Genomic DNA, 25,170 nt, shown 5'->3' with positions numbered 1-25,170 from the left:
TTGAATCAAATGTATTCTACGCTAACCGCCGATCTTCATTAAATGTTTGATACATGTTCCAGAAGCTGTTGTTCGCCAATCCAACTGACGTTTCCCCAACCGGGTTTGATGGGTGACAGTTTGACATGGTCCAAAGTCCCGGTTTGCTTGTTTCTACGGTGTCCATCATTTGACAGGTCATATGTGTAGAACCATCCCATGTCCCATTTGTGCCGCTGCCGCCAAACCTATAGTCAAAGGCTGGGTTAAGTCTAGATGTATTAATCATGACCCCTAGGGTGCCGGGCTGCGTGCAGTTGCCCTCTTGGTAAAGACAGTGCCCGTTAACTATGCCTCTGTAGTATGCCTGAATATATAGACGGAACTAGAACAAACAGAGTAATCGTTTAAATCATGACTTCCATCATGTTGCTAGTTGTTCAACATCATTCCATCGGCCCGTGCGCATCGGATCCAGGGTCCGTAGCTTCGAGAGCCAGACCTGCAAGTCGCCAGCCTCGGCGCTATTGCTGTCAGTGCGCTGTAATCGCTCTAATGCTACGGTGTATTCTGAGAGAGCTTCGTAAATCCATTTGATGTCGTCGTAATCCTCTAACAAGTCTTTAATCTCATCAATTTCGTGCTTCAGGTAGGCAATCTTCTCGCCGACGGTCAAAGCCGGTGTGATGCTCCGCTTATTTCCATCTCCCACGATTTGGGACACGAGGAACTGGTGATAGTACCATAAACTTTGATCTTCGGGACCGACGTTGAGAGCATCCCGCACAAGATCTAGTTCCTCGCCGAGGAAAGTTGCTCGGGCCTTGTCATCGGCGCCTCGCTGCTCCAAGACTTTTGGAATGAGCTGACTACGGTTGTGCCACGCAGAAAAGTTGGATAAGCTCTGTCGGATCATCTTGGTTGTGTACGCAAACTCGCCCTCGGCCATGCTCTTGCCGTCAAGTTCGGGGCTCTCCAGCTGAGCCACCACAAGCCTCCTGTAGCCCCAGGCATGATAGTTGCGCTGGTCCTTATTCAGCATCTTGGACACCAGGCCGAGTTCTGTCTCCCAAATCTTTCTTGCTACCGGGAGAGGTAATCTTTGGATGGCTTGTGCCAGAAGCCATTGCCGAAAGTTCCAGATCCAGTAGCACTTGGGAAATTCCAGTAGTAGCGGCATGGTGAAGGCGATTTCAGACTGCAGCACTTGGTTGTCCGAGTCCTGGTCTTTGGTACCCGATGTGCCATCTTGAGCTTCTGATGCGGTCTGGCCTTCTGTCCCGGATAATAGACATGATATCAAGCAACGGCGCCGAATGTTCCATATGGTGTAGTATTCGGGGTTCTGACGAAGGAGCTTGGTGGTAAGCTCGAAGAGATCTAGGCTGTAGGTTCCCGAAGCGACTTGTGTGCGTATCTGGGTCTCGAGATGGCGGTATTTCTTGATCTTTTCGAGGTCTTGCAGCCGCTGTTCTTCGGTGCGAGTCCGGACGGTGCGAGTCACGCCATGCTGTGGCAATGGTAGCCTTGCGCATTAGCAATATGATATGCGCAGAGAGGGATGGTGAACATGTGACAGGACAAAGACGAGGATTTGGGAGAGGATGAATAAACTTACGCTGGCCATGTTATTGGGCTTGCAAATTCCTGTACGGCTGATACTTCAAATAACGTGAAGACCTGCTCAGAAGAGACAAACTTGAACACAGGCTCAGCACTGCGTAAGTGCTTATCGGGATAGATTGCTGATGAGGCTGTCCCGATGATGCAGAGAGGGTACAAAGTCACAAGTACAGTTCGTGGCGTTTGGTGCTAACTCATGGTCCGTGCGCTGTGCTTGGAGTGACATCTGGTTGAGGCAAGCTAAACCAAACACGGAGCTTTATAGTATGAGAGCGGATAGCCGCGGACCATCTTGTATGCTGCAGCTCCCGCAAACAAGCCCTGTCCCTTCCAAGCAGAGCTGTGTCGATGCTTCTGTAGGCAATGACGTTTTTACTTTTTACTAAGGTCCCTTTGCTAGGCATCCCGCCGATATTCTACGGAGTAAATACTGTAAGTACCCGGGAATGCAATGCTGACATAATTCAAGACTTGGCAAATAGCCGGGTCTTAGCCATGGGCATGCGCCACACCCCAGCAGCCACAGCGGGACAATGCCAACTCTAGCCTCTGAGTTGAGAAACGCCTTATTCATGCAGACAAATGAACTCCAGACTCACCAAGGCACAGCGATGCCGTGTCAAGCTGGCAACTCTCACAAGCCTAGATGGGTCAGATGAATGACTTGCCGTGATTCTTCTCTTTCAACTTTTCATCCCCCGCAACACTATGGGGTAGCCCACGGCATTGGCGCCGCTGCCCCGTTGGCAGTTGAGCGCCTTGGTCAGTATATCCTTGTGCCCTGAGTCGTCACCAGCAGGGCTTTCTGTGCTCTGGAGATGCCTCCACGATGACTCACCGAGATTGGCCTCTTGGGGACATGTCGGCCGTCATCCTGCAGCATCTTTTTTAGGGTGCCTGCTGCCTTGGAGCCCCTTTGACTGATGGCCAGCGCTTCTCTGCCTGCCACCATCTCCAGCCGCCTGCGATGCGCCACTGGCGGCCAGCCTTTCGGATATACTCCGGCTCGTGTCGGAAGCGGGCGGCTGCAATCGTCCATCGTCTCACTAAGCAAGCAACCTGGAAGCTTTCTAGCGCCCTTCGCACTGCGATTGAGGGGCTGTTGGGGGGAGGTTGGGGGAGCTCGTTGCGCTGAGACTCGGACGGGCGCGACGCAATACAGCGAGGCCAACAGGCACCAGAAGGCTGTTCCTTGCAGCGAAAAAAAAAAACCTAAACATGCCAGCAACTGGACCGCCCGCTTGCGTCGATTTGCTAAATTTCTGCCACCACACCAACTCCGACTTGAACCAAACATCCCACTTGTCGACTTCATCACCGCCTCACCACGCGCATCAGCCTCTGCTCTCGCCGCTCGCCAGTGCAGACACTCGCATTCCATCTCGACGCATTTGCAACCATCATCACCCCGTATCGATACGCCAGACGCAATGGCCGGAGGCAAGGGCAAGTCATCTGGAGGGAAGAGCTCCGGCGGTAAGACGAGCGCCGAGGGATCTAAGAAGCAACAGAGCCACTCTGCCCGAGCTGGTCTTCAGGTGAGTTTTTGACTGTTCGACACGGGCGGGAGCTTGCTTTTCGCTTTCGCCGGCCCTCGCCCGATTCCCTCGCCCTGCTTGATGCCCAAACGATTTGCGCGCATGCACACCCACCTGCACATCCTGCGAGTCCCGCTTTAGCTTCCAACCTCCCCGCGATGGCCCTCGACGAGTTTTCAGCCGGACGCGTTGGTCGTTTGCTCGCCGCCGCCGCTTCGACGATTTGGCATGGGACCGCAGAGTTGCGTGGGCGATGGATTCCGCGAGATTCAGGCCGCGCAATCGTGTTACCGTGCGGGATCTCGTTGCCATGTTATTTGTTGCCCGGATGCCTAGTCGCGTAGCCGGGCGCAGGGAGGGGGAGATTTTTTTTTATTTTGCTCAGCGGTCGCATAATCCGACGAGATCTCTGTCCCGCCATTTCCCTGTGGCTGCTGGAACTTGAACCAAACGATGGACCGTCGCTAATTCCGTTGTTTTTCTCGGCGCATATAGTTCCCTTGCGGTCGTGTGAAGCGTTTCCTCAAGCAAAACACCCAAAACAAGATGCGAGTCGGTGCCAAGGCCGCAGTCTACGTCACGGCCGTCCTTGAATACCTGACTGCCGAAGTGTTGGAGCTGGCAGGCGTAAGTTGTCCCCTTTGCTCGTGTTTTTGGCCGTCATGCCTCAGTTTGACACTAACCGCCACGCAGAACGCCGCCAAGGACCTCAAGGTGAAGCGCATCACCCCTCGCCATCTCCAGTTGGCTATCCGAGGTGACGAAGAGCTCGATACCCTCATCCGTGCCACCATCGCCTTTGGTGGTGTCCTTCCTCACATCAACCGTGCCCTCCTCCTCAAGGTCGAGCAGAAGAAGAAGGCCAAGGCTTTGGAGGCCTAAGAAGCTCAACCTGCCTCTCTCATCCCGCGCACGAATTGCTCTCGCTCTATGTTAATGCTTTGAATACCTCTTGTTTCGGTTCGCGGGGCGATTGCTGGGGATGGCCTGGGACACCTGGAATTGGACGCTTTTTTTCTTGATTTTTTTGTTATCTTTCCTGCAGAGGAAATCCAAACCTGTCGTGGGGCATGGAATCTGGGTATGGTTTGGACAACTGTGTGGGCTCTGGACGCACGACGGCAAATGAAGCAGGGTTGAAGGATGGCTTGCACCACCCCTAGCTCTGTTTCTTCTTGCTGAATGGCAAAGAGTCTGTCGTGTGAGTCATGTACAACAGTTGTTTTCGTTTATTTTTTTTTGTCTGTTTTGGTTTGACGCTGCTCGATGAAGTTTGGAGATGGAAGGTGACGCAATTGAATGGTGGACGAAAACAGCTTGTTGGGCGGCTGACGTTTGGCAAGATTATCTTAGGCTACTCTAGCATGAGAAGAAGAAAAAAGGAGAAAAAAAAGGGCATGATGTATGGTTCTCTCGTTACGTGCATTTGGTGTTTTTGATTCATTCTCGTGAGATTATTTCGTGGTAGTCGGATCTTGTATACCTAGGTAGCCAAGCTTCCATGTCTGCATGCTGCCACACCATGTCAGCGTGGAGGAACAAGCATCACGATACAACGAATGTCTACCTTGGATGGATCATCAGTTCAGTCTGTCATTATCTAGTATTACTATGTATTAGGAGACTAGAGAATATAGTAGCTCCCTCTTTCGGTCCCTTTGCCTGATCTATCATCTCGTCTCTTTTCCCGGTTCCGGGTAGGACGTTTTATCCTCGCCACCTGACTTGGAGGTGTTGCAACCTCACACTATAGATACCTATCAGCCCAAAAGAAGAAGAAAAGCAATAAAAAACACTCGACGGTATAGATTACATTTGATTAGAATATTCCGACTTGTCACTACTCAATGAGTATATTCGTATTGTTCGGCCCTACCGACTCACGAGGTGATTGGTCAAGGGGTACCTTTGTTGATGGAATCGCGAATAGGAAAGAAAAGGAATGTGGATGCAGCCGTAGATGTGAAACAATGGTGAGCGTATATTATATATAATGGGACTTGATTTTCTAGAATTTACAGGCATGTGAGATACATAGGATGAAGCTCGTCCGAAAATGCAGCTGGTAGTGATGATGGCATGTAATGGCGACCAGAGTCGATAGATTGAGAATATTTACATTTTTATTTGTTCTGCATACAATCGTCCGAATCTAAAATTACCTTGAGTTCAGATTTTTGTCATGCATCTTTTATTCCCCATTTTGAGGTTGTCCTTCACACTGGCTCCTTTAATAGCCGTAATTACTCCATCCATTTCAGAATCGCTTTCGAGCTGCCACACTTGGCTTAGAGGAGATGGCTTCTTCTGGAAGCTGTGATGCCTTCTTGATTTGTTGTCCTTGGAGGCTTTTCTGCTTGACTTACACGAAGTCATAATTTTTAGCTTCGTCTTTCCTGATAATCGCGTTGGCGGTGCCGCTGATGGTGATGTTGGTGATGAGGCTTGTTCTCGTTCCACCAGTCTCAAGCTGAGAACGCAAACGCTTGGAAAGAAACAACGGTCAAAGCAGCCGTATGTGCTATTGCGCGGCGTCATCTCCGAAGGGGTTCTCCAGGGCGTCCTCTGAGACACACCTGCCTCTTTATGTTCTATTCGTGTAGCATGGGGGTGGACTTGATACTCCGTATTGGAGGCCCTCTGCTCTTGGACTTGGCGGCGCCAACTGGTGTAAAATATCCATCTCTTAAATTCAAACAATACTCTGCAGCTTGGAGTCTTCTCTGGGTCTCCTTCGCGGGCGGAGCAGAGCCTGTGGCCGCAGTTGAGGCATCGCCGACAGGATATGGGATGCCGACGATTGCATTCGTGGCACTTCCATGTCCATGGACGGGGGTTTTTGGGAGGTTTTGTAGGATAGTGGAGGGTTTGCCGAGGGCAGGATAGGGGATGCCATTGAGGGCAGTGGCGGGATTTTCGTACGTGCGTCCGTGAACGGGGGTCGTTGGGAGGATTTGGAGGTTTTCTCGCCGGCTTGGAGAATGATGAAACTTTGCATCCCATGGTGTCTGATGGTATTCTGGTGACGATAAAGAAGATCAACGAAGCTGGTAGTGACTGAGACAGAGGTGATGGTTGAGTAATAAATGGTTTAAAAACGTGTAGAAATATCCAGTCGAGAACTCTGAAGAAGATGGAATTTGAAGAAGAGATTCTGGGAAATAGAAGGATTTAGAGATGAGTGGAGAAAAGAAAGAGCAAAAGTGAGAGCAAGGTTGGGAAAGTATAAGACGTGTTCGAAACTATCCACTTATAAAGTTATGGAAAAAGAATTAAAGGAGGACAAGAAAAGTTAAATCCTTGAGCAGAATCACCCGCTAACTGATTTATGAGAAAAAGTGACTTTGAAAAGTAAGATAAAGCAAAAGTGGACTGGGACTGTGATGAAAGAACTTTGGAGGCAGTTTGGTTGACGGCTGGCGGGAGACAAAGCCAAAGAATGGGAGGAAGAGCGTCAAGATGCATCACTGCTGCTCACATGTTTTTACTATTAGGGTCTTTGTTGTATGATGACTTGGGCTGTAAACTATAATGTATTACAGTGACAAGGAAACGAATGACTGTATCCATGTCAAAGGCTGTGATGTGGCCCTCCACTTCGAAGTACCGGGCACCGCACTGCTTTGTTCAGGGGAACTTTTAGCTGGAAGGATCTTTGGCCATGGCTTGAACCTTTACAAAGGCCTCTCAAGGCTGATACATTGATCGTGGCAAACTTTGTATTACAGGTAGTTGCAGGACATGAAACTTCAATGTTCTTTAGGCTGCAAGAGCGAGCTGATGAAGATAGTTGCACCGTGCACTCTATCATCTAGCCAATGTTATCATTCCTTTTCTTTTCTTTTCTTTACTTTTCTCTCTCCATTTGAAACGACAGTCATATTTCATCATGAGCTCGGTACATTTTCTGGCAAAGATGTTGGAAACCCGTTGGAGTCCTCGACAACTACGCTTCCTTATTTCCTCCCGACACCTCCTCCACACTGGTGATTTCTGTAACGTTTTCTCCCATTACCTGCCCACTGACAAGGTTGACGCGGGGACCTGTAAAGTTCTTTCGGCCGTCAACGATCCACTGGAAGAGAGAAATGGCGATGATGATGGCGAATGCAACGATGCAGTAGTCTATGGCAAAGAGTCAGCACACGTCGTATTCGGAATTTCAGTTCTAGCATGGTTTGGTCAGGACATACTCATGTTGCTACCTGTAACAGGCAGGATTGGAGGAAAGACGAAGAGAACCGTGGTGAGCGCAATGTACGACAGCGAGATGATGTCCGCCGTCCAGCCAAACCAGCTGGGGAGAACCCACTTCCGCTCAGGCAGTTTTCGGCGTCCTTGGAGACAGTTTACAGCGATGGGGAGGCCGTAGGAGAGATCAAGTGTGACGACGGAGGCAGAGATGATGGCGTTGAAGGCGCTGGTGAGGTTAGCTAAGGAACGGCTTGGATATTCATTGTTGTGATGATTTGTTTACCTCGACGAGCCTAAGAAGATGAGGCCGAAGATGATGACGACCACAGAGGTGAGGATGAGGGCATTCAGCGGGAGTCCGAGCTTGGGATGCACGCGAGCGAAGAATTTGGAGGCAGGAAGACCGCCATCGCTGGAGAAGTTAGCTGTGTTTCTATTCTGATATCGGAATCGAGAAACATACCGAGCAAATGCGAAAATCATGCGGCTGCTCGTCGTCATGACGCTAAATGTGGCGAAAATAAGACACACGAGCGGAAGCCTTTATTACACAGTCAGTCTCTTGCCTCCAAAGCGAAGCCACGGTCTATCTGGCGCTGGGAGATACGAACATGAGAAGGCAGATGGCGCCTGCAGTGTTGCTCGTGGCGTGGATCAGGATCTGCAGCAGAGGTCCCGCGGCTGAGCTGATGACCTCGTCGATGTTGCCGGCGACGAAGAGCAGGACGATGAGGAAGATGGCGCCGGTGAAAGTGCCGATGCCGACGCAGATGACCATGATCTTGGGGCCTTCTAGGGCGGCGTTGGGGATTTCTGGTTTGATCGTGAGTAGTTGAGAGCTAGTGGTTTGATGGTATTTGTGAAGGAGTTGATTACCTTCAATCATGTGGGCGACGGCATCGAAAGCAGTGACACCGAGACCTCCTTGGAGGAGCTGAGGTTTGTTAGCAATTTTCCATCTTTCTTCATGGTTGAGTATATGTACGCACGCCAAGCAGCCAGGCAATTCCATCAGGCCCTAATTGAGTTGTCAGCATGATTATGAGTAACAGCAGGTGAAGAGAGACCCTACATCCTGTCTCGTTGATGAACTCGCGAAACACGAAATAGGCCGTGTTATAATCAGGCGATGCACAGGCAAGAACCGTGATTGACACGAGAACAAAGCCACCAATGGACCACACAAAGGCGCCGCGGTAAAGAAGAGGCAAGAAGGAGTTGAGAAAGGCGTTGATGACGAACGAGGCGAGAGTGAAGCCGATGTAGATGAGGAACTGGTGCCAGCGCTGGGGCTCGTAGTCCTAGCAAGCTTGTAAGACTACTTTGTTATGGAATGAGGGAGGGGAAATATGTACAGGATGTGTGGCAGAGATGATGCCAAGAATGAGTTGGCTGGATAAAAGAGCGTTTGTGGCAACGAGAGCGACCTGGATGCATGTTGTTAGAGATTCATGGTGTTGATGGAATGGGTGAGTGAATATACCCAGCCGGCGACGTTGACCCAGCCCGTTACCCATGATAAGACTGGTACCCATTTGGGCCAAGAGACTGTATATTGTTAGAAGGGATTGGTGATATGAACTAGGTGTGAGGAAGCCATACTTGCTGTTGCATGTCAGTCAACATTTCATCTACATCAAGTCTGAAGACAAGCCATTCTTACCTGCAACCCAGTGGTACTGTCCACCGGCACTAGATTGTCACCACCGTCAACACAAGGCATCCAAGCATGTGATTCTTGATCCATCTGGAGACTCACGTTGGGTAAGCCGACAGGAACTCGGCTAGAGACGCGGCGATGCAAAGGTTACATATGCCTGCCGTGACAAGGCCTGTTACATCGCTGCATGTTAGCCAAGACACGGCAATACGGGGCTAGGGGGATGCATGTGAAAACGCTTGTGCGAACGCATCTGCATAAAGGATTGGTAAACTGACCCCAGACAACTCCGGTACTACCTCCGGAGGTTAAGCTGAGGGAGAGACTTGCAGAGAGGGCGGTCCATGACTGAGGAGAAGAGGGTTAGTCTTGCGTGAATCTTTTCTTTTTCTGGCAGCTTTCTTGTATGTAACTTACATTTAACACTGCGAATGCTAGTCCCAGCATCGATCTAAAATACGTAGTTGCACGTGTGAGCTGAGTTGATCGTCTTTTTGTCACGGCCTTGGCTTACAAAGTGGAAAAGTTGCGATTCAGCTCGGGCTGGTGACCCATGGCCGCCAGCTGAGCGTCATCGCTATTCTCGTGTTTTGTATATTCTTCGCTCATTGTGGGAGGCTGTGGTGGATGTCTCTCATCCGGCAAGGTTATTTGGAGTTGACGATGCGGCACACAGCATCTGCATCGGGGAGTTGGTGGGAAGGGGAGAAAAGAAGCAGCCAGTAAGCGTTGTGAAAAAAGGGAAGTTAATGTTTTATTATTGTTACAAAGGCGTAGAATGGCCTGATGAGATACGCAGTGCTACCTTGCATCGGCCAACTCGAACCACGCCGTCATCGTAAACTGGGTCACATTTCATTGTCTTGAGCGAGTCAAGCACGGAATACGATATCGCCTTTCTCTGGATCGGCATGGGGGGTGAGACCGAACTCGGCGTGCGGAGGAGCCTTAGCAGCCTCGGGTTTCTGTTACTACTAGTACCGGGAGAGGCAATAAGTTAGAGAGACGCGCAGATAGACGGTCAAGGGGAGATTTCAATGGAAGGCAGCATGGCCATTGGATGAGCTAATTGATAAACGGCAATCTCGCATGAGGCTGGAGGATCCATCTTTGATGATAGTAATGGTAACTACAGTATCAGTTAACAGCTTGTGAGGGACCCATGTAAGCCGTTTAAGACGAGAGGCGTGGAGACGCTTTTGGAGGCTCCCCGCTCACACAGGATGCGGGGAAGTTCGATAAGCTGGCTCGAATAGGCTAGTTAATGGCAATATAGATGGAAGATGAAACGGAGAGCGCCGGTCTTGGCTTTGGTTGATTGCCGGTTCTTCCTTAGTCGGGGTGGCTGGGCTTGTTTATTTTGTCTTAAAAGGGCGCGAGGGCCAAGCCTTGCAGCCTTTCCAGCCTCGGTTCTCAGATTATGGCCTTTTCAGGTATCTCGCCGCCGGATCTATATCAGGCCTCTTCAGCCTTCTCAATGAAATTGGAGATATGGAACGCTAGGGGCAATCAATTAGATAAGGGCGGGTGAGATCAAGTGGAAACGTAAAGTGGTTCTATGTACATATGTAGATACGAGCGGGTACTCAGATTGTGCACGAGACTCTACGCCTTGTTGGGTGATGTTGCATTGACGGGCCGGATGGAGAAGGCGATCGACTGAGTTCGTCAATGGTGCCGCGGCCTTCCGGCACGAGATGGTGAATATTGACTCGTTTTGTCTTCAGCTGCACCACATGAGTGTTGATGAGTGTGTGATGATGCTCGCTTTGTCTATGCGGAAACCATGCTAGACGTGCATAAACACGGGATCGTTGTACTCAATTATTGATTCAATTATTGACTTGTTTGTACGTCGTGAGGAGTAGATACGAGGTGGGACAGCTATTGTGAACCGATGGTTGTCTATATAAATGCTACCTTGATCATGCCGTAGATCATGAGATGCTATCTAGAAATCTTAGAGTATACAGCAATGGCACCAAACAACTTTAAAATCGGTGTGGTTGCAGTGCTTGCGGGATGGATTCCGTCAGTTACTGCCGCACCAGTTGGCAGCAATAGTGATCAAACATGTAGGAAGACGTCTGTGGCGATATTGTGAGTATCATCGAGACTCGATGAATTGAATGTCATATTCTTGGAGAATGTCGCTTACATGTTTTTAGAGGTGCAGGAATGGCAGGCATCACTGCTGCTGTAAGTCTTGTCAACAACTATTATTCTTTATAGAACTAACTCTCTATATACAAGTAGCAAGCCCTACATAATGCCTCCGTGCCAGATTTTGTCATTATTGAGTACCAAGATCGAATTGGTGGACGGGCGTGGCATGGCGACTTTGGCAAAAAGTCAGATGGAAGCCCGTATGTTATCGAGTATGGATGTAATTGGGTATGAATCGTTCCGAAACATGTCTCTTGTTGATAAGATGAAATGCTCATGTGAATGTTTAGATACAAGGTCTCGGCAATCCTGGAGGCCCAGGTGAGTGGCTCGCGATCCGTGTCTCTACAACACAATTAATCGCTAACAATGTATAGAGAATCCCGTGTATACACTAGTGGGTGGTGTTATTAAACCAATCTTGACATGATTCATATCTGTTTGGAATTTGCCTCGCTAACATCTCACGTAGGCCAAAAAATACCATCTCGCCAATACCTACTCGGATTATGACTCCATCTTGACTTATGATGAAACGGGCTACACGGACTATTCTGGCCTCATTGATGAATATGGAACTGCATATGACAAAGCTGCCGCAAAGGCTGGCCGTTTGCTTGTCCAGAATTTGCAGGATCAGACCATGCGTGCCGGCCTATCTACTGCGGGATGGAATCCCAAACACGGCGATATGAAGAGACAGGCCGCTGAGTGGTGGAACTGGGGTGAGTTTCTAACATGAGCAACAACAATCTGGTTATCCCACATAGAAACGTGAGATACTGTGCGGTATATGTGTATGCTGACAATGTCCCAGACTGGGAGGCTGCTTTCCCACCCGAAGAGTCATCCTTCATCTTTGGTGTTGCAGGCAGCAACCTCACCTTTAACCAGTTCAGCGACGCCAACAACTTTGTCATTGACCCACGCGGTTACAGTGCCATCATCGACGGCGAAGCTTCAACGTTTCTCACCAAGAACGACACCCGCCTGCTCCTCAACACTCGCATCACAAACATCACCTACTCCGATCACGGCGTCACAGTGTACAATCATGACGGTAGCTGCGTATCTGCGGACTACGCCATTTCGACTTTTTCACTGGGCGTGCTTCAGAGCAATGCGATTGGCTTCTCGCCGCAGTTGCCGGGGTGGAAGCAAGATGCGATTCAGAACTTCGCCATGGGCACGTATACCAAGGTCTTTTTGCAGTTTAACGAGACGTTCTGGCCTGAAAATACGCAGTACTTTTTGTATGCTTCGCCTACTACGCGGGGCTATTATCCTGTTTGGCAGTCCCTCTCGACCGAAGGCTTCATGCCGGGCTCCAACATCATTTTTGCAACTGTCATTGGTGATGAGTCTTACCGTATCGAGCAACAGACGGATGAAGAGACAAAAGCAGAGGCCATGGAGGTTCTCCGCCAAATGTTTCCCAATGTCACTATCCCGGAACCCATTGCATTTACATATCCTCGCTGGACTTCTGAGCCGTGGTCTTTCGGAAGTTACTCAAATTGGCCAGCAGGCACTTCATTGTTGGCTCACCAGAATCTGCGAGCTAATACTGGACGATTGTGGTTTGCGGGTGAGGCTACCAGTGCTGAGTACTTTGGGTTTCTTCATGGAGCTTGGTTTGAGGGCCGTGAAGCGGGTGCGCAAGTTGCGGCACTGTTGCAAGGGCGGCCTTGTGTGCAGTACGGAAATGATAGGCTTTGTGGAGAGAGGAAACATTACGACCCGTTGACGGGGACGTCGCCTTTGAGTCAGTATACTTTGTTGAATGGATGGGCTGTGAGCAGCCTCTATGAGAGTGGCGATGATTGAGCTTGGTGAGGATCGCGTCGGTGTAGGTGGACGAGGATTTGTATAATAGTAACATCGTATGTATCTTGGATAGTTACACGTTACATATTGGGATTTGTAATATGATGAGCGGAGAATGTGTTTATCTGCTTGACAAATGGTGTCGATTGAGGTAATTTGTCCAGTAAAACATCGTGGAAAAGTGAGCATCTGCATTTCAACAGTTCAAATTATTGGATCATGTTACTATCGGCCCCCAACTTCAGGAAGGCTTCAATGCAGTAACGACGTCAACTGGTGGAGAATTGGCAGCTTATACTGTCGCATTGAGCTCAATAGCCTTTTCTAAATGTTCGTATAGACTGTTACACAAGCTCTCAATCCAGGAACATACGAGTAACAACAATCCAGTGGACGCAGCGCCATGTTGTACCGTGGACTCGACTCGCCCGGATGCATGTTTCCGGCTCGTGGAACGTCGTAGCTTATATATAGTCAATAAATTGAGTTACCACGATATGACTGCTGGTAAATGTTGGAGATGCGAAGAAGCACGGCGGACATGGTATCATCACTTGGTCCGCATCGTTGATCCCAGTCAACAACCTGCATAACTCCCACGAGGTATATGTTACAGAAAGAAGGCTGCAGAGCCTTGATCAAAAGGCCAGGCGACTCTATCCTGCGTCGCACAAGAAGGACGCGCATCTTCATGCAAAGTAAGCAGAGGCTTCAGAGCAAAGGTCTTTTCTTGCCGCAATCCATACATGGATACAGACCGCCTTTGCCAAAGCACAAACGAATACTCCAAAGTCAAGCAAACAATCCCGCCTCGGAGAGAATGGGTCACCGAATCCGCCAAGACGGTTGGCTGCACGAAGGAAGATGAGGAAAGTCAGTTGCCGATCCAAATCAAGTTATGCAGCCGGCAAACAAGAGGCTGCAACGAAAAGCTGTCAATTGAACAGCCCACACGAACAAGATAGGTAGTTGCAACACCCCGGTTAAAACAACTCATCGCAGATTGTGATCGGAGATGGGCCAAGTATTAATAGCCTCAGAAACCCAGACCTTGAACAAAGAACCACCGGTCCACCCGGAGAGAATCATTTTGTTTCTCCCTCCGCCGATCCAAAAGTCCTTGCCCTCCAACAAAGGCAATTCCGCCGGCTGGCATTTTATCCATACAGACAGGACGGACTCCGGCTCACTAACAAAAGCCTCCGGCATGGGCCGACCCCCCGGCTAGCCTCATGCCCTATCGGGAAGGTCGCCTGGAAGTGGCAAAGGGCAGATAGAGTTGGCGAGCGGCGACTCGGGGATCTTTTGAATTGGATTCACGGAGACCGGCAGCTAATGCGATGGACCAGGGGGATTTTGCTGCATGCTGGACAAGGCAAAAGTCCATTTTGTTTGTCTAGGAAGGGTTCTTTTGGTCCGCTGGAGAGGGTTGATGCGGGCTGACTGGGCTCGAGGCAGGACAGCCTATTCCTCGTAGAGCCTTTTGTTGTTTTTTGTCTCCAGGATCCTTTGTTTTCTGGGGCTGTGAAAAATGACTTTTCATGACAAGCTGACCAATCCGATTTCCCCATTGCTCTCCAAAAGGCTGTTCAGCGATGCCAAGTTTGATGAATGTGCGGGAGATGGAATGCCGGCATTGTTCTCCTCTCGGCAGGAAGCCGAAGCAAGACTCTCTGTTATTGGTGAACAAAACCTGGCGGGCCAAAAAAGGCGTCAGTCAGGTCAGGGATCCGTACCTGTCGTGTCGTGCCGCCTAGGAACAGGGTCCATGATGCGGAACTTTTTGCCTTGTTACAAGAGTAGCTAGGCGGGCACTTGTGTGATGTTACCTTGCGAATACTACTACAATAGTTCTTCAAGGATCTGTGGGGAAAGGAGCCGGAAAAAAAGATAATGGAACTGGAGGGCAGAAGGGGGTATATAAGTCGCGTCCTTGGACGTCTGGTTCTTGAGAGGAGAGGGAAGAGCTCGAGTCCAAGGTGCCGGTAGCTTCAACAAAACCCGTCAAGATGCGGTCCTCCACTTCCATCGTCGAGCTTCTCATGCTCGCGGGAACTGCCTCTGCCCTCGTGAACCTGGAGATGCGCCCTCGCAAGCCCGAAGTCTCGCCCATCAAGTCCTTCACCCAGGCTGACGCCACTGGGCCTCAGCACGCCTTCTTCGAGCAGCTCATTGACCATGACCACCCCGAGCTGGGCACCTTTCAGCAGAGATATGCGTGGAACGGAGAGTTCTACAAGCCCGGAGGCCCCGTCATCCTGATGGGACCCAACGAGAGCGCTCTGGACGGCTACGAGAGATACACGACCAACGTGACTCTTCCCGGTGCCGCTGCTCAGGAACTCGGCGCCGGTGCCTTGATCATTGAGCACCGCTACTGGGGACAGAGCTCACCCTTTGATACCCTCTCCACCGAGAACATGAGGTACCTCACCCTGGAGCAGTCGGTCAAGGACCTGACCTACTTTGCCGAAAACGTCGTCCTTCCCTTCGACCTGAACCGAACCAGCACCCCCGACAAGGCTCCCTGGGTCCTCGTCGGCTGCTCGTACAGCGGCGCCCTCACGGCCTGGGTGCAGGATCTCGCCCCCGGAACCTTTTGGGCCTACTCGTGCTCCAGCCCCGTCGTCGAGGCCGTCGGCCCCCTGTGGAGGTACTTTGAGCAGGTGAAGCTGGCCATGCCCAAGAACTGCTCTTCCGACTATGCCCAGGTGATCCAGCACGTGGACCAGGTGCTTCTGGGACACAGCGAGAAGGCCAAGCATGAATTGAAGACGCTGTTTGGATTGGCTGATCTCGAGGATGCTGACTTTGGGGCTGCCTTGAACAACGGATTGTATACCTGGCAGAGCGTGCTGTTCTCGGATGCCGTTAACCCGCTGCTTGAGATGTGCGACTATGTCGAGGTGAGTTGTGTAGAGGGGAAGTTTTCTAGTTGCTCGGTTGACTGATGATATTGTGATAACAGAACCAATGGCCTGGCAGCACGAGCCCTGTTCCCGGGGCCAGGGGAGTTGGTCTGACCAAGGCTTTGGCTGGATACTCCAAGTGGTACACCACTCAGAGCTTGCCCGGATGTGAGTTTTAACCTTTTGTGAATCTCTTTGGATGACATCTAACAACCGAGCAGCTTGCGCCGGTTATGGATACTGGACCAACCCCAACGACACATCTTGCTACAACACGTACAACGCATCGAGCCCCCTGTTCACCGATCTCACCGTTGAGAACAGTGCCAACCGTCAGTGGAACTGGTTCCTCTGCAACGAGCCGTAAGTCCAATGGCCAACCAAACATTACACAAAGGGAACACATCATGTTGACACCAATCACAGCTTCAAGTGGTGGCAGGTCCGCGGCCAGGGCAACCTCGTCTCCCGCACCGTCACCGACGCCTACTTCGAGCGCCAATGCGGCCTCTTCTTCCCCCGCGAGGGCAAATACACCTACGGCATCGCCAAGGGCGCCGACGTCAGCAGGGTCAACCGCCTCACCGGCGGCTGGTTCAACGTCAACACTCACCGTCTGCAGTGGACCGCGGGAGAGTTCGATCCCTGGAGGCCCGCGACCGTCATGGCTCAGAACCGTCCTGGCGGCCCGCTGCCTTCGACGCCTCAGCATCCCGTGCACGTCGTTCCCGGGGCGGCGCACTGCGGAGACTTGCTGGTGAGGAACGCGAATGCGAACGAGGGCGTGAAGAAGGTGTTTGATGCTGAGGTGGCGAATATTGTGCAGTGGGCAAAGGAGTTTTATACGGAGAAAGGCAAGACGCATTATTAAACGACGTATATGATGGGATCTTGAAGACTTTGGATAGAGTCTCGGATGTATTGATAATGACTACTCCATGAATTGATGTAAATTCACAGTGTAATGTCTATTCGTATGTACAAGCCGCGTCTAACATCGGCCGGCATCCAAGTTCTGTAGAAGTCAGTGCACTCATCTCAACATCATCACCAAATACCTGGAATGACGGCCCATTTCTTGCCAATCTTCTCCTCCCCAAACCTCTCAAGGTACCATTTCTTCCCGTTTACCGCCCTCGGCAGCATCGAGAAAATCTCATTCACGAGAAACGCCCTCGCCGGACCACATCCCCAACCAGCAGCCATGTAGAACCCAAGCCACTCCACCCACTCAGAGAAGTAATGCGGATACAGCATGTACCGAAACAGTCCCGCCTGCGGAATCTGGTAGTGCTTTTCCACGCCGGTCGAGTTGCCGCTCTTGTCGCCGGCCTGCTGACGGAGGCGTTCCTGGCGCTTTTGCTCGCGACGACGGATCTCGCGCAGCTCTTCGTCGTGGAAGAAGTTTGATGAGAGGCCGAGATAGAAGATGCCGATGCCGATGATGAACTGCGGGATGGATGACACGGAGGACCAGGCTTCGGCGGTGGTGGGGCCGTAGGCGGACAGCCAGGAGGAGATGCAGAGGGCGTTGCACAACTGGAAGCCAATGGCGAGGGCCCAGACGCCGACGTGGATGGGGGACATGGAGGGCTGGATGAGGGGGAAGAGGACAGCCCGGTAGGAGTAGTGGATGACCTGGAGTTTGCGTGTCAGCATTCATGTATGTTTACTTTGAAAGAATCAGTGCGGAAAGCATACGAATAGTCCACCCAGGACGCGATTCTGCCACGGCAAGTCATCGATTCCGGCCTTCTGCGGCAACGTGTTCATAATGTAGAGCAGCGTCAAGAATCCAGGACACTCCATCGTCATCCAGGCGAAGCGGCCGGGGAGGTTGAATACGCTGCTGACAGATGTTTTGCCCATGCCGTACCATTTGATGATCCATTGCATCGATCCAATCTGTTTTTGGTCTCTCGTATTAGTACATGATTCCCTATTCTCATCGTTCGTCATCTAGTGAGACTTACAATGGGATAGCCAATCTGCCAACAACGCAAGAGAAGCTCGTAATTCTCCCGTGAAGGAGGAAACAAGCCCTCGATCAGCGACATGATGAATCTTCTCAAAGCAATTCTGAAATAACAAGAATAGCAATAGTAACCATGTGAGAATATCAAATCATGGAGTTCATAAAAGAAGAATCTTTACCAGCGAATCGCAACCAAAAAGCCACAATCTGAGTGGCTGCAGCTCAATGATGTCAACAATCAACTGTGACGAGACACTGCTCGATTCTGCCGCCAAACACCACCTTCCTAATACTGCGAATATACCAATATAAACTGCAATAAAAGTAGCCCCGATAACTGCATGGTGTGCTGGCGCAATGGTAGCGCGTAGTCCTCCTATTGCTACCCGCAACAGGGAGATCCAGACTAAGGCTCAGGGTTCGAGTCCCTGGTACATCGAATCGCCATGACACTTTTTTTGCCTCAATTTTTGCATTGATACACATGTTATAAGAGGGATGTTATTTTTTTTGTTTAATTGGTGAAAGACCAACTCTGATTTGAGCATATTTGGAAGTAGACGGGATTGTCTGCTTGGTAGAGATTCTAGTAGTTTGCTATGATTGGGAATACCATTGAAACCGTGCTGGAAGATAGAATAGGAGACGACGGTATGAAAATGACATGGAACGTTCAAGAAATGCAAACAGATGTGACTGCTGCGCGGGAAGGTTAGGTAGTTGGTAAGTAACAAATGGAAAGAATAACTGCGCGCAACTTGATGATTGATAGTATGTACATCAGCATAAACAAAAGAATAATGGATAAAACTATAAACCATGAAATAATTCTTCCTAAGAATGAGAGGAAAAGAGCGTTCTTCATACAATCATCACGGCCCAAAACAACGCCTGCAAGGAAAAGCCCGCCTGCCCATCAATAAAAACGCCATTCATGGGATGATTAATACCCAAACTTTATTCATGAATACCTCATTCTCATCACATTACTACGCAGTCTCGGTCTGATCTGCTTGAAGCCGCTGAAGCAGGCACTCCTGGCCTTCGGGCTCCCGGAATCGGGGCTCCGGGTCGGCGGCCTCGGGCTGCAGAGGCAGGCGGCCCGCTACCGGTGCTCACACTCGATCGGGACACTTGCCTGCTTGCCGGGCTGCTTTCGTGGTGGTTGGGGTGCCCCGGAGGAGGGAGGTATGCGGGAACCTGGGCAGCCTGTTCATACGAAGGCGGCGGCGGCTCGTCCGAGTTATCGGGCGGTCGATTCACACCCTGTCTCCGGGGCGGGACAAGAGGCCGAACTTGCTGTGACACCGATCCCGAGTTGGGCAGAGACCGCTGTGAAGCAGAGGCAGAAGCAGAAATAGAGGCCACATTTGCGCTGCTGTTTGCATTTGTGTTGACGCTGTTGGAGGTCCTTCGCGGCGAGGCGAGGGATTGGCTACCGCTAGCTGTTGCTGCAGAGTTGCGCCTTGGGCCGTTGTTGACTGCGGCGTTGCCTCCACCAGGGCGGCTGACGGGGATGGGCAAATGAGCTTGCTCAATGTATTGCTCCGACAGCGTCCGTTCACGCTTCCGGCGTGCCTGCTCCTCACGGTGTTTCTGATCCTCTTCCTCTTGCAGCTGCAGGGCGAGGGCCAGGTCTCTATCTTCTTGTTCGGTGGTAGAGCTTGGTTGGCCTACTTCTTCTTGATGTGGAGCTTCCTTCGTCTTGCCACGCTTGTTGGTGACGGTCGTCCAAGTGCCGCCGCCTTGGTCTGCTCCGTAATCGCCAGCTCTGGCGCTCGATCCAGCTGTCGCATCGCCGCTCACAAGCCGGAAATCACCGGAAAGAAATTGGTTCAATTCACCATTGACATCCCGCAAGCTTTCCCACACGATTTCGTCATGGCTCCGGAAACCGGCGTCCGTCACAAGTGTGAGGAGTTGTCGAGTGTGCGGGTGGCAATACAGTGTTGAAAAGTGGTCATTGCGGAACAGAATGGCAAATGTGCCCGGTCGTATTGCCTTTTCAATGACTTCAATCCCCCAGGGCGTCAGTTGTGTAGCTGACTCGTTCAGGAATATCTTGATGGTGATGATGTCCTGGTATAGATCCTGCTCTGCTTCCGTCAGACCCTCCTCGGATGTAGCTAGTTTGTCTTCCAATTCCTCCTCGCGGAAGAGTAGATTCTGTACGTCTTCGTAAGAGGCAGCGTGCCTTTCCATGGAAGCGCAGACGACGTCGTCATGTGGTGGCAGCCATCCATGGATCAAGGGGATGGAAAAAGTGGCATAGAGGCCCATCTCGGCCGTGTTCTCAAAAGTTCCGGGTATGTACTTTCGTCGCTCGAGCGGATGGAGCTCCGTGAGCGAAGTATGCTCGTATGCGGCGATCACCTCCGGGGTGGGGATGAATCGCGGGTTGACGTTCATGCCGGTGTGGAGACTCTGGAGGAATGAGTAGAGCTCTGAGACATCCGGCAGTGAATCTTCTGACGATGTTCTCCGCGGAGACATGAGCTCATCAAAAACAGCATCCAGCAGCAGGCTCAAGCTGACTTGCTCTCGCGAGCGCAGGACCTGCACCAGCGCAGTCTCACCAATTTCCTCGGGCGTCGTCAAAGTAAGTGCATTGACCAGAGCGACCAGTGGGCAAGGGCCATTCTCATTCTGGATCAATATGGGGGATACACGAGGGTTGTTGGAGGCGCTGGGATCATGCCATCGGATATTCTTCACTTGGTACGTCTCGGCTTTGCCGTCAACTGGCGGACGTGACGGTGTCCATCGCACACGACTTCCCGAAAGCCGGGGAGGCAAGGCTGGCTTTTCGTCAAGCGCATCTGTCGAGGAGTCTTCCTGAGGCTGTCTCAGTGGTGAGCTTGAAGGCTCCGAGTCTATCAGGCTCCAATCGTCTATTTGGGCCGCCTGTGCCGCGGGAATGTCGGATACCTTGCCTTTGCCCTTGCCCGGATCCAAAGAGCCCAAGTCGTCCCAGACTTGCTGCTCACGCACGAGGTCATCTGGGATTGCGGCATTCTGAGGTGGGGAAGTTGGATTGCCATGCTCGCTCGGGAACTCATCATCCCAAGCTGAGCCTTTGGAGTGCAGGGAGATAAGATCCGCATCCGCATACTTGGGGGAGATGGGCTCTTTGGCGGGTGGCTCTGGCGTGAACCGAGCCCAGGGATCAATTTCTGAGCCGCCGGGCGAGACTGCAATGGGCAACTCAGCTTGGTGCAGAGGAGATTGAGTGACAATGGGCGGCTGCCATGGGTTCTGGATGCTGGTCTCTTCCAGGCTCAAGTTGGACAGCGAGGCGGTTGGCGGCTGCAGCGTGATTGGAGGAGCCTGGAGGTTTGTGTCGGAGGGTGTCTGGGAAGGGGTTTGTTTCCTCAGAAATGGGTTCGTCTCTGCCCGCTGTACGCCCGGCCGGAGAGCATCGGGGACATGGCCGGGCAGATTCAGGTCCAACGGCTGGTTTCGAGCCTCGTTCCACACGCTGTCTTCGTCATCCGGCGAGCCGAAGGCCACTTCCGCACCTCCACCAGGTCGTAGTGACGCAGGGATGTATTGTCGAGGAATGGAGTTTTCCATCGCACCGGCTGGGCGCTGAGAAGCCACATCTTCCCAAGCACCCGCCGTCGGCTCGTCCGTCCAGTCGTTGCTCGCGGGCTGTTGCGACCTGTGCGGAGCAGCTTCGGCGTTGCTGGGAGGCTGATGGATATACATGGTTGAAGGAGATGAATCTAGCGGAACGGGAGGGGCTTAATTTCGTATTGTTCAAGCTATACTGGCGTGTGAATCAATAAGTGATTGTAAGGAGAGGCCGAACCGCCGATTGTAGGAGTCGAGATGAAGATGGAATCGGGAGGGGAGATTTGAGATGTCGTCACTGAACCGGCGATCAAGAGCATCAGCGCATGATGGCGGAGGAGCAAAAACCAAAACAAACACCGCTGGGAGGTGATGATGGGAGATGCAATAATTGCAGGTATTTGCAATCAAGCCAGATAAGAGAGAGAGAGAGAGAGAGAAGATTTGGCCGAGCTTCTTGTTTGTTTAGGTGCAAAGTGCAAAGTCAAGAGCAAAAGAGGCGTTAAACAGGCACAGTGACATGAGCACATGTACGTACCTTATCTTGGGGAACTTTGGGGCAGCTGTGGCGGTGCACGCGTGGATGGGCTTGCCGTGGTACCGTAGACGAAGTACGTATGCCTGCCGATTGCGGCTTAGCGGGCGCTGGGAGTGACGCACCAGGAATCATCAGCCACGCAATGCACGGCATCGGACGGAGGGGCTGAAGTGGCGATTTCCGTTGTGTACTTGATGTACTTGTGTACTTGTGTACCTGTGAACCTGTGTACCTCTGCAGGCCAGGGAATACGAGGCTGAATTGGACAGATTGTAGTAGTAAAATATGGATCAAATGACGATTAGTACCTTTTGACGAATCAGATCAGTGAGCGCCACATATACAAAGCTTGAAATCCGATATAAATTTGTGGTGTATCCTTTGTAGATAAGTACTAACCTAACGGACACTTTATCCGAAAACTCTCGGCACAGCCACAGCTCCGTCAGTGACTTTGCAGTGGGGGAGTCTGGAGAGCTTAGGTGGAGGTACCAAGAGGTACAACATGTACACACCAAAGTAACCACCACGACACCAACAATCACTCAGGTCTTGAGCTTGTCATAGCCTCACTCGTGATAATTTATCCCAAGGGATGTGATGCGTCCTGCCCAGATTCTCGTTAGACCGCCTAAGTGAGGCGAGACAAATAAAGAGGCTTGCCTATCAAAACTTTGCTTGATGTGCTCTCATTAGCACAGCATGGACGGCTTAGCCCCCCTACAACTGAAAATCCCAAGTCTCCCTACCTACATGTATGTACCGAGCCTGTGTCACTCCACAATGTGGCATTGGGGCTGTTTTTATCTTTTTGGTACTTATGTGTACAGTACTGTTAGACATCGTGTCGCACTCCAATGCTTCAAAACGGGCATCGTTGTCCTCATTTGGGTCAGCTCCGAAACATGCGAGAATCTGCGTTACACCAATAACTGAGACTGGGAGGCTGATTTCCTCAATCTCAGTGCCCCTCTGTATGCATTATAAATATGGCACCTGGCAGCTACGGTTACTTTTCCAACACACTGCTCCTCTAATTCCTCTTCTACCTCATGCTGATAAACATTTCTTCTACACCCGAGTTTCAACGAATGCTTTGCTAGAGAACTGCTCTTTAACAACTCTGTAAAATGGAGGAATATGATGGACTGGTTACATTCTTCCCAGATTCCAAATCCCTTCTTAATCAATCCTTCCAGACCGATAACGACCGCGTCTGGGAATGGTACGCCACAACTAATAGATTCTTATACATGCAAAGCGGCTTGAACCAACTACCGACCACAAACCGCCTCATTCTAGGCACGACGGTAAATTCCGCCGATGAGTCTGGAATTTTGCCATACCCCTCCATTCTCAATCTATACGCAGGTGGCTGTAAGATCTTCCAGACTGATCAAGTAAACTGCACAGAAGCCTGTGGGGATGCCATGTTACTTTTTCAGGATTGGCAGACGCGGTGGAATTGTCTAACTCTGGCAAACATGGCGATAAACAAGCCGCATCCTCACAGTTTCAATGACGCGAGTACCAACGGCGATACAGCCAAGGCCTTGCATCACCTGGCGGTCGCCAATCTAACGGACTTTGATGCGGTTGGAGTTTTGAAAAAGTTTCATGATTGTGCGGGTGAGAGCTGGCCAAAAGAGGTTCCGTTTACAAATTTCGAGACTTTCATTAATTCATCCCACTCTCCGCACGTGCACCGCTGGGGTACCTATATTTCTCAAGTTTGCCTCTTTAAAGGTCAATCGGAAAATATTACTGATCTTGCTGGGCCCGGTGTGAGTCAACTTCGTCCTACAAGTCTATTCTACGTTCCTAGGTATTTTCAAGGTAACTAACCATAACACCTAGGTAATTGTTTCATATTTCGTCTTAATTCTGCTTGTCTTGTATGCCTGGGCATGCATCCGCATCCTCCACATTGCAAGGAGCATAGATTCGCTCGCAAGATTAACAATCTTTGGGGGGAAAATCTACTCCTTTATTACCTTTCAACGCTCTCATTTGGCAATGCGCCTTAAACACTCGACTAGCGTATTCGTCATCGAATTGCAGGAAGCCCAGTGCTTTTTCATCCTTGCCATCCAAATAGGCCTCATCTATGCTAATTCTGAACCAACTGAGAATTTTGGGGCAGACGACTGGAGAGATGTAATCCTCAGTCGCGCTACAATGAACTGCCTTACTGTAATTGCGGCTCTAACTGTTCTCTTGAACCAAGTAACGCTCCATCAATTGCAACTGGATTCCCTTTACTCATTTGCATTATGCACCATGGTTTTTATCATGTCCTACGTGGCTGCCGCGGCCTCAATATTTGAAGGAATGGATACCGACACCATCTACCTCATGTCTCTATCCCCCGATGGCGAGAACTGTAGCGGATCCGCTAATTTGGCCAGCCTTTGTGAGGGCGACTACTTTATTGCAACGCTATACGAATTCATGCCTAGATTTCTTATGAATATGTGCTCTACAGCTTTATGTCTTCTTTGGTCCAAGAAAATATGGCAAGAAGCTGCAGGAACTCTATGGCTTAGGGATTATGCAGAGAGAATCTCTGGAACAGAGTCTCTGATGTTGTTATATATGATACAACTGGTTCGTTTCTTGACCGACACGTTTCTTTTTGCTTTTGAGATTATAATTGTCGTACTCATGTCGTTTAATTTCTCCATCTTATTTGGAATTTGGGACGGTGTTGGTGGTTTCGACGAGATCAACGACTGGCCAATTGGACAGGTGATTTCGGCGTTAGTTTGGGCGCCGGTAGTTTCGAAATACGTTTACCTGCTCACCTGTGAGTTTATTCTTTATGCATTAATTATGCGATACGCAAAACTCACCCATCTTTACTGGATGCTGACCAATTATCTACTGATTTCTAGTTGGAGTTGAAAGGGCATTCTCAATCCGAATTTCTCAAGCTTTTGCTGTCGTTAGAAGACCGAGGGAGCCAAGCGATCAGGAACACCAAACGGATGAATCTTGACTGTCTTAGGCGAGAGCTGATTTCTGCAGAGACAGCTTCTAGGCCCATCATAGGGCCAATCCATTTGCATTTTTTAGATGGAGAAATATCACATAAAAACAGAAATAATTATGGCACCGATTAAGGATTTCATTCAATCATAATACTGAATCTTTCTGTTAAATCTCAACTTGTACCTCTGGACTTACGG

General features: G+C 50.6%; 7 protein-coding genes across 7 annotated transcripts; 3 read left to right on the top strand and 4 right to left on the bottom strand.

Moving 5' to 3' along the window:
• Positions 1-403: 403 nt before the first annotated feature.
• Positions 404-1,606, bottom strand: Triagg1_3946 (uncharacterized protein; the record flags this gene model as incomplete). The annotated part of the gene is made up of 2 exons (XM_062898294.1): positions 404-1,489; positions 1,598-1,606. The coding sequence occupies 2 exons, from the start codon at positions 1,604-1,606 to the stop codon at positions 404-406; spliced, it is 1,095 nt and encodes a 364-aa protein (XP_062756966.1).
• Positions 1,607-3,686: 2,080 nt separating this feature from the next.
• Positions 3,687-4,022, top strand: Triagg1_3945 (uncharacterized protein; the record flags this gene model as incomplete). The annotated part of the gene is made up of 2 exons (XM_062898293.1): positions 3,687-3,767; positions 3,834-4,022. 2 exons carry the CDS (start codon positions 3,687-3,689, stop codon positions 4,020-4,022), a joined length of 270 nt encoding a protein of 89 aa, XP_062756965.1.
• Positions 4,023-7,086: 3,064 nt separating this feature from the next.
• Positions 7,087-9,603, bottom strand: Triagg1_3944 (uncharacterized protein; the record flags this gene model as incomplete). The annotated part of the gene is made up of 15 exons (XM_062898292.1): positions 7,087-7,265; positions 7,334-7,560; positions 7,618-7,746; positions 7,798-7,875; positions 7,946-8,268; positions 8,324-8,352; positions 8,407-8,635; positions 8,690-8,761; positions 8,818-8,882; positions 8,937-8,939; positions 8,998-9,026; positions 9,094-9,166; positions 9,273-9,342; positions 9,412-9,445; positions 9,509-9,603. 15 exons carry the CDS (start codon positions 9,601-9,603, stop codon positions 7,087-7,089), a joined length of 1,635 nt encoding a protein of 544 aa, XP_062756964.1.
• A 1,366-nt stretch (positions 9,604-10,969) lies between these two features.
• Triagg1_3943 (uncharacterized protein) lies at positions 10,970-12,987 on the top strand (the record flags this gene model as incomplete). The annotated part of the gene is made up of 7 exons (XM_062898291.1): positions 10,970-11,094; positions 11,163-11,193; positions 11,251-11,388; positions 11,451-11,481; positions 11,538-11,557; positions 11,633-11,885; positions 11,978-12,987. 7 exons carry the CDS (start codon positions 10,970-10,972, stop codon positions 12,985-12,987), a joined length of 1,608 nt encoding a protein of 535 aa, XP_062756963.1.
• A 2,009-nt stretch (positions 12,988-14,996) lies between these two features.
• Triagg1_3942 (uncharacterized protein) lies at positions 14,997-16,767 on the top strand (the record flags this gene model as incomplete). The annotated part of the gene is made up of 4 exons (XM_062898290.1): positions 14,997-15,893; positions 15,956-16,064; positions 16,118-16,259; positions 16,323-16,767. The coding sequence occupies 4 exons, from the start codon at positions 14,997-14,999 to the stop codon at positions 16,765-16,767; spliced, it is 1,593 nt and encodes a 530-aa protein (XP_062756962.1).
• A 176-nt stretch (positions 16,768-16,943) lies between these two features.
• Positions 16,944-17,953, bottom strand: Triagg1_3941 (uncharacterized protein; the record flags this gene model as incomplete). Its single annotated transcript, XM_062898289.1, has 3 exons — positions 16,944-17,534; positions 17,598-17,801; positions 17,870-17,953. 3 exons carry the CDS (start codon positions 17,951-17,953, stop codon positions 16,944-16,946), a joined length of 879 nt encoding a protein of 292 aa, XP_062756961.1.
• An 899-nt stretch (positions 17,954-18,852) lies between these two features.
• Triagg1_3940 (uncharacterized protein) lies at positions 18,853-21,579 on the bottom strand (the record flags this gene model as incomplete). The annotated part of the gene is made up of 1 exon (XM_062898288.1): positions 18,853-21,579. The coding sequence occupies one exon, from the start codon at positions 21,577-21,579 to the stop codon at positions 18,853-18,855; it is 2,727 nt and encodes a 908-aa protein (XP_062756960.1).
• Positions 21,580-25,170: the final 3,591 nt, after the last annotated feature.

Source organism: Trichoderma aggressivum, assembly GCF_033847375.1.
Source record: "Trichoderma aggressivum f. europaeum strain CBS 100526 chromosome Unknown scaffold_012, whole genome shotgun sequence".
In the NCBI taxonomy this organism is placed as follows: Eukaryota; Fungi; Ascomycota; class Sordariomycetes; order Hypocreales; family Hypocreaceae; genus Trichoderma; species Trichoderma aggressivum.
Note: the sequence above shows the minus strand (reverse complement) of the source record. Positions and strands in the feature narration are given on the sequence as shown.